This window comes from Chrysochloris asiatica, unplaced genomic scaffold (genome assembly GCF_000296735.1).
Source record: "Chrysochloris asiatica unplaced genomic scaffold, ChrAsi1.0 scaffold00526, whole genome shotgun sequence".
Taxonomy (NCBI): Eukaryota; Metazoa; Chordata; class Mammalia; order Afrosoricida; family Chrysochloridae; genus Chrysochloris; species Chrysochloris asiatica.
This window is the reverse complement of record NW_006409044.1, coordinates 163126-171615: the sequence shown is the minus strand read 5'-3', so window position 1 is coordinate 171615 and position 8490 is coordinate 163126. Positions and strand designations below refer to the sequence as shown.

At 47.6% G+C, this 8490-nt stretch overlaps 1 protein-coding gene across 3 annotated transcripts in view; it reads left to right on the top strand.

Moving 5' to 3' along the window:
- The first annotated feature begins 662 nt into the window (after positions 1–662).
- Positions 663–8490, top strand: part of PAX8 (paired box 8) — a 66605-nt gene continuing 58777 nt past the window's right edge. For all 3 annotated transcript variants that reach the window (XM_006877545.1, XM_006877544.1, XM_006877543.1), the window contains exon 1: positions 663–767. In XM_006877545.1, coding sequence (XP_006877607.1) covers positions 743–767 — 25 coding nt within the window. In that variant the 5' untranslated portion in view covers positions 663–742. The remainder of the gene's footprint in view (positions 768–8490) is intronic.

Genomic DNA, 8490 nt, shown 5'->3' with positions numbered 1-8490 from the left:
TTGAGCAAGGGCTCAGCTGCCTCCCTCTCCAATCTCCGCTGGAAACAGAAGCTCCAGCGAATGTTTCTAACTCCTGAGTCCACTCAGCCATGTCCTCCTTGCAAAATCCTCCCCTTCCCGCACCCCCCTGCACCCAGCCAGCCAATCCGCGGCCTTCGAGCCTCGCCAGACCCATCTTCCAGGGCCTCGGCGGGATAAAATCGGTCGGTGATGCCGGGTGGATGGGACAAACTTCAGAACCAGAAGAGAAGAAGGGCCCAGAGCAACCTCACAGGCGGATCCAGGCACTAGGGGCCTGCTGCTGGCCAGGTATGCTGCCTAGGGGTTATCTGGAAGCTAGCTGGGAGAAAGGGGTGATGAGAGAAGGGAGAAGTCCCAGGAACCTGGCAGGCTTTTTCCTTCCAAGTTAAAGGGGACATGGCTGGGGATTCTCAGAGAAATAAAACGACGGGACAGGACTTGGGGCTTTCACAGCCCACCCCAACCCCAGAGCCTCTAGCCAGTGTATTACGTAGGCCAGGCTGAGGTTGGTCCCAGTCCGCCTAAAAAAATGCCCCGCTCTTCAAGACACTCAATGAAAGCCTAAGGAACAGACCATGGGGAGGGGGTCTAAGGCGGCAGGCATCGAATCTCATGCCCCTTTCCCTGGGTCTGTGCAGGGCAGCAGTGTGGCGGCGGACGCTGCCAGGACCAGCGTGAGGAAGACGGGAGCCCTTGGTGGGCTGCGAACGATTCACAGGCGATGCCTCACAACTCCATCAGATCCGGTAAGGTCGCGCCACGGCCAGGACCCCGAGCCCCCGCGCCACCTCCGTGCGTCGGTGCGTGCGCTCGGGTCGGTGGAACTGGGGAGCATACGCTCAGAGCTCGCGGGATCCACTTGTGTAGAGACACAGCTGAGGGTGCCTAAGGCCTGGCTCTCTCCGTTGGGACCTCCGCTCTAGGGCCCTAGGCTCACCCTAGACCGGTGGAGCTGCTCTACCCAGGCCTTGGTTTCTGCAAACCACACTGAGCGACGAGGGGGCTGGCTTTCCGTGGGGGGACGAAGAGGGGGCTGGCTTTCCGTGGGGGGACGACGGGGTGTCCCTTGAGCCCCACCACCACCACACTTGCACAGCTAATTCTATGGGCATCCTGCGTGCTCTTAGGCGCAGGCCCGTGCAGGGGCTAGTCTAACAGAAACCCCTCGGTGCTCTAGTCCCGGGGTGCGCGCAGCCCTTGCCAGGGGCTCCCCCAGCGGGATCGTGAACCCCCCTCCCCCGCACCTCTCAAGCCAACCGGAAAGAAGCTAGTGGTCTGGGCCTTGGATCCTGGAGCGCACTAGGATGCTCTCAGACCCCCTCCTTGGCAGCACCAGGCAGTGAATCCGACCTGCCCCCGCGGGGCCGAGCCTGTCTCCTCAAGCGCTCTGGGGCCCAGGCCTTCAAAAACATTCGCATCCCCCGACCGCGGTGCGGGCTCTCCCCACCTGGCCCGATCCTGAGTCAGGTGGGGACTGTGCTGGGAAGGAACCTGGGGTCGAGGCCTGTAGGGACCGGCTGGTTCGGTGGGCACCGGCGCCCAGCGCGGAGCTAGTTGCGGACAGCGGGGCGGAGGCGCGGCACGGCCCGCGGTGATGGATGGAGCCGGGCCGGCAGCCGGGAAAGCGATTTATGGGGCCAGGGCACAGCGCTATCGATTTGGGTCGGCGAAGTGAGAGGAAATCAATATTTCAGATGAATTCTAGGCGAATATGAAGTCCCGCTAGGCAAACGGGACATTTGTTATAATAAGGAGGGTCGGAGCGGGCGCAGCGCGCGGCTGAGATCTCTATTTAGTGGAGCGCACCGCAGAGCTCCGCGGAGCAGCGCAGCCTCGGGTCCGGCGTGGGGGTGGGGGCGCCGAGGCTCTACTAGGAGGGGCCCTGGGACCACCCTCCGGAAGGTTTCTCAGCCCAGCTCGTTCTAGGGTCGGAGATCGCAGTAACAGGACGCTCCCTCCCTGTCTTCCAGCGAAGAACCGCGCTCCCGCAGTTCCGGCCGCCCGGGGCTGTGCGGGGCTGCCTCGGGGGCCAGTGGAGTTGAGGCCAGGCGGTTCTTCCTGGGTGCGGTGGAGTAAGCCGAGGAGCGGAGCAGGCTGCTAGGTGCGGTTAACCAGCCGCTCCCGGGGACCAGGCGCGCTCCTTGGCCACTTTTTGAGGCCAAAACAAGTTTTTAGCCCCTTTAGTCTCTAGCTAAACCCGGGCACAGTACAGGACGTAGTAAAGCGGGGACCTTTGGAATTGGTCCCCGCTGGCCATAGCCAGGTGCTGGGTATCCGATTCTGCGCCAGTTCCTGACGCTTCGGCTTCTCTCCAGGACTCGATCTTTCCCCCCGACCTTCCCCTGACCTTTCAGGTAGTAGGAGGAGGAGTGGGTGCGTTCGGACTTCGAAATTACGGGGTCCAGTCGGACCCTTTCCTTCTGACGCTACCAGAGGCAGTGACGTGATGCCGTAGGTTGGCTAGATTTTGTTTTCGTGGCTTGTTTTCCTTCTTTCCTTCCTAGAAGGATTCATTCGAGTAAACGAGAATAAAAGAAGGAAGGACAAAAACAAAAAACATTTATTTTTACATTATTTTAAATTAGCAACAGGCTCAAAGGATCACACTCTGTATTCCTATTAACTCAGATGCAAATCGCCCTTGGGTTTGGAGACGGAGGCGTCTGCGTAAGATTCAGGGACAGAGGTACTTTACTGGCAGGGGGAGGAAGAGAAGTTTTTGTCTTTCGCCTCCCCAAAACAAATACAGAAATACAACTGTGAGGAAGAGAAGACGTGACTTTCTCCATTAAATTAGCTTAATGTTGATGACCCAGAAGAAAGCTCAGAAAGCTTAGGAATCCTGTTTTCAATATAAACGTTGCTCTGCCAAACCTGAATTGGACACCCCAAAAGTTTCTGACCAGTTTACTTGACGCGGTTGTCTAAATCCATTAAGAGCTCTTTCATAAGCAAGCTTATCCTCTTGTTATTTTATAAAACAACCTGGTAGCATAATGGGTTACGAGTTTGGCTGCAAACCTCAAGGTCAGCAGTTCGAAACTACCAACTGCTCTGCGGAAGATAGATGAGTCTGTTCTCATAAAGATTTACTGCTTCGGGTCGTTATGAGTCCTAACGACTAGACAGCACGCAAAAACCACCACCACCACCAGCTTCACTTAGGCACCTTTCTTTTCCCCCAGGCTGCTCCATTTCTGATTTCAGTTGTGCACAAAGAGCCCTTACTTAAAAGTTTGCCTGGAGCGGTCCCGCGGGTGCGGGTGACCGCACGACTTTTCGCGGGAGCGAGGCCAGACTCATAGTTTGCTAAAAACCCCAGACGTTCCAACAAGTTTCCTGCGCGGTCACTGTCTCCTCGGTCTTTGCGGCTCACCCTTGGGCTCATTCTTGCTGATCTTGCTTGGAAGAGAGATATTCATCTGCCCTATAGTTTTTATTCTGTAGGGATATTAAGAGTGAACTATTCTAATCATTGGTGGGCGTTCGAATGTTCCGTAAAATCTGCTCGAATTTTGTTGTATCAAGGAATGAAAATTCTCCAAGGCAAAACATTTTCTTGTAAATATTCAAAGACGCATGTTAGTAATATGCAGCGTAGAAATTTTAAAATGTAATTAAGACTGTAGTAATGAAAAAGAGTTTAGAGAAAGCCCATAATCATTAAAAGTTATTTGAAATGATTTGTAGCAACCCCTACCTCCCAGCTCCTGAAAATAAGTTATTCAAAGGGTATACTGAGACTTAAGAACAAGTAAGTCTAACTTCCCATGGTCTGACCATGCTTTCCTCCTCTTGGTTTTGCAAAGAAGGAAAGGAGGCTAAATGTATTTCGGGAGGATTTGTTTTAATTCTGGTTTATTATTTTCTTTTCGTTGTTTTTTTTTTTTTTTTTTTTTTTTTTGGGTTGAAAATAAGATCCTCTAGAAACTGGGAAACAGTCTTAAGGATCATAAAGAGGTATTTGGGGTTCCTCAATTCATCTTTGTTTCAAGATGGTCCACCCTCCCACCCTTCTCAATGCAAGTTAATTAGGAGATAATTTAGCTACCTTGTGAATTAGTTTTAAGATAAGTATCTTTTCAAGCTTTGTCACTTTAATTGCTCCGCTGATTGATAAGAAGTAATTATTTCTAACTGACACTTTTTTGATGTCTGTTGGAAGCATTTATTTGGAACTTTTTTGGGGGGGATGGAAGGAAAGTTAATTAATTTTATCAGTCTATCCCCAAAAAGGCTCTACCTAATTTTTCTGAAGAGGACAAAGGAAGTGAAGGATAACAAGTAAATATTAATCTAGTGGCATTTTAATTATTAAGACATTTTGCTTCAAAGGAAAGCTAATATAAAAATTGTTACAACTTTCTATTCTCTAGTGAGATATGTTTTATGGGTGTAGATTCCTACAGATGAACTCAAAGTCCCTTTATGTGATGATTTCATTTTGGAGCAAGATACTCTGATTTGTAATTAATATTGGTGAAAGGCAAAATTAGTAGAAGCCAGTGTGAACAGAATGAAAGGCATCATTTTTATAAATGCTAACTGCAAGAAAGATTTGCCAGTAGTCACTAGTCATCCTTGTTTTGTAATTATTGATGGAGTTGGGGATAAAGGTGAAACTTTACTTACGGTGACATGCCTTTTCATACCTAAACCTTGAAGTAAACAGCTTAATCATTCACATCCTCTAGAACATTTTACTTCAAGAGAGAAAGAAAGGGAAAAAATGAAGAGAAAAAGAAAGACGCTGAACGGGGGAGGGAAGGGATGAGAGAGAGAAGGTGGCTGGACAGAGAAGAAATTGAAAGACTTTATTTCAAAAAAGAAGATAGGTGCATGGAACATTTGACATTCAATGTTAGAAAATAAAATTTCTGCTTTAAAACACATCGTTTTGAACACAAAATATCTACCTCTTAGTGCCTACACAGCCCCTAACCACCCCTCCAAACTTACTTTTCTAAACATAAAAGAAGATCTGGTCTTCTAGGAGGCAGCTAGTTGAGATCTTGGGTATCTGTGTGTCATAATCTTGATTTGGTTTCCATGAACAGTTAGCAAGAAAATGCTCATTGTGCTCTGGAGGCTTATAAAGTGATTTGAGCATTATTTATTTTTATTAAGGTCCCTATAATCTTCATCCTTAGTTGTATATGCACGGTCTTTATATGGCTAGATCTGTGATTCATAGACACAGGAAAACATTTTCACATTGCCCCAAAGTGGAGACACACTTGTGCGTACGCACACGCATGCACGTCTGGAATGAGAGAGACACAATCAGAGACAACACACTCCTGTCAGGATAATTCCAGTCTCAGTCATTTTCAATCATTTCTGTATAAAATGTTGTCTGTTTTTAATGATGCTTCTCCCAGATTATGTGAAGCCGCAAGAATGAGGAAACATTTAAAATGAAAAAGAAATGTAAGACGTACAAACAGCAGATAATATCGCATACCAACCTCACTATTAGTGAAACTGAAAAGAAAAAAAAAAAGATAAATAATGAAAAAAATCAGCAAGGGAGAGTTTAGTAATGGAAAATTCCTCTGCAATTAAATGAAACAGTAATCTAGTGCAGATATGCCTGAATGAATTAGCATTTATTAATTGGTTCTCACAAAAACAATTTGTGTGTGATGTGTGTTTTAGGTATATATTTTCAATAGAAAAAGTTCCTCAAATATTAAACAATGTAGTTATCACATTCTATTTTGTGAAAAATTCTAAGTCTCTTACTAAATTTACCTGAACACAGAAAACTTGGGGCAAAAGAGAAGCACCCCCTTTAGATGATGGAGAATAAAACTAGATTCTTTCTCTTGGGGTATTTCCAAACTGATGCGGGGGCAAGCTGGCAGAGTCATTACCCTTAGAACATCCAAACAGGATCCTGGGCAGGTTCCCAGATGACTCTTCTCCCCTGGAGCATCAATGAGGCAGAGGAAGGCTGCTTCCTCGTTGTTGTCACCCCATCTTCTACACCCCCACCCCCCATCCCCAGCCTGCTTTAGCATCCTTGCCAACTCTGGCAGGACCTGCCGTTTGTAATCTCAGCGAGGAACTTGCTAGGGTTGACTGGCGCATGGATGTGTTTACTTTCTCTCGCCACAGTTGGTCTGTCTTCTTCTAAGCATTTTAAAGCTGGTCTATTTATCAGTCCAAGAGGTGCCGACTTCTCACTTGAGCTGAGAAAGCTTTGAGCTTTGTGGTCCTGAGTACAGAAGGAGTCAAAAGATAACAGGAAAAAAGATGATGGAGGAGAAAAGGGGGGGGGGGCGGGAATGAGCCCTCATTCAGGACTGTAGATTATTTTGCTTTTGTGATAGCTCAGCTATGGGCCCCCATCTGCCTCTACTCCCTTCAGAGGTAGACTTGGGGGTATAAACCAACCTCTTAAAGAGAAGAATGTTTTCCTAAACTCACAAGTTTGGGGATGAGTGATTCTTTCTGGGTCCAAACTGGAACTACTTAGCTTGGGTTCTTTTAGAAAGGAAGTTAAAATTTAGACATTCTGCCTAGAAAATATGTGAACTGACTGCTTCCAACAGGGGTGCTAGACATTCCTCATTTGAAACAGTACAGAAAACAAAAATCCAGACTTCTCCTGGTTCCTGAAATCCCTGGTCTCTTGGGGATTACCAAATCCAGTAGCATCCAGTCAGTGACCAGGGTTGGAGTTTGTAGATCAGGGTGAACTGAGCAGGGACACACAATCCCTTCCATATTTGAACTGAGGCAATCATACTTTAAGTGAATCTTTGAGGGCTCATAACCATTCCCTGCGGTCCAGAACCAAAGTTGTTGAAAACCTGTCTTGCACCCTCTCTTAGCCAGGTGGGGAGTGGGGTTGGCATGATGACCAGATGATCTGTTGTGTGAGCCAAGGGCTAGAGTTGTCTTAGTGGGAAGATTTCTATTTTAAACCCACAATTCACTGAATCTAGATCCTTTCTCAGGAGTAAACCTGGGTAGGTCCATCCAAGATCAAGCTGAGGGGATCCTAGATATTGTTGGGTCTTATTTTCATGTTTATTCCTGAGACCCCTTCCCCTGTAGTCCTGAATGTCATATCAGGTGTCCAAGTACTGCTAGGGCTCAGCACAGCCAGGCTCATAGCCCCTGGGCTCTGTCAATATTACTTTTATACCCAAAGAAAGAACAGAGACACTGAGAACTGAGTACATCCTGGCACTTAGCTGTTGTTGTAAAGTGTAGTAGAGTCCAGTTGCAACCCATAGCGACCCTGCATAGGGTTTCCAAGGAGCACTTAGTTAGCCTTCCATAAATGGAAGCTGCTATTAGCATTGCTGAGGGCTGTTACAGGTGTGGCATACTGCTGGGAACAGGCACATCTATTGTCTCATTGAATTCTCACAACTTAGCCACACAGGTAGTGTCAAAGACAGTTCTACAAAAAAGCAGGGTTCTGCTGCTTAGAGAGGTTGATCTGACTCCAACTCCCCTTTTTGCTTCACCCCAAAGTTCAGCTCCTCATGAGTTCCTGCAACACTCACTGTTCCACACCTGCAACCCTGTTGGGAACTCCCCACAGAGCCCTTGATAAGAAGGCACATGGACCTACATCAATGGACACAGTATGGCCTTCAGCTTCAGTAGTAGCTTGTTTACTCCCTCGGTGTCCCTAGTCTTAATTAAAGGTGATCCCCTTCCAGTGCAGCCTTTCTTAGTCCATCTGCCGTGGGGAAGAAGTACTTCCTGTCTGGATGTCCCTCTTGGACGTTGCTTTCAGGAAGCCCTGGTAGTCTGGTGGTGGTGGTTATGGCCTGTGGAGTCAGTTCCAACTTATAGCGACCCTGTAAATCTTTATAGAAGCAGAAAGCCTCATCTTGCTCCCATGGAACAGCTGGTAGTTCCAAACTGCTGACCCTGAGGCTAGCAGCCTGATTCATAACCACTGTGCTACCAGAGCTCCTTTCTGGTAGTCTTGTTGTTAAGTGCCGTCGAGTGGGTTCCAACCCATAGTGACCCTGTATAGGGTTTCCAAGGAGCAGCTGGTGAGCTTGAACTGCTGACCTTGCAGTTCAAATGGCTTTGCAGTCTGGCGCATTAACCCACAGTGCAACACCAGTACATAGTTCGAATCTACCAGCTACTCTGCAGAAGAAAAGATGAGGCTTTCTGCTCCTGTAAAGATTTACAACCTCAAAAACTGTACACAGGATAGCTATGAGTCAGAACCAACTCCGTGGCACACAACCACCACCACCACCAGGCTAAGCATGGTTATTGTGTGCAGTCAACTTGATTCTGACTCATAGCAAGTCCATGTAACAGAGTAGAACTGCCCAATAGGGTTTTCTTGGTTTCTGGAAACTGATGACAGGTATTTCTCCCTTGAAGTCATTGAACGGGTTTGAACTGTCAGCTTTCCCATTAGCAGTTGAACTCATTCATGGGTACCACCTGAGCTCCACAAGGGAAAAAAAAAAAAAAAAAAAA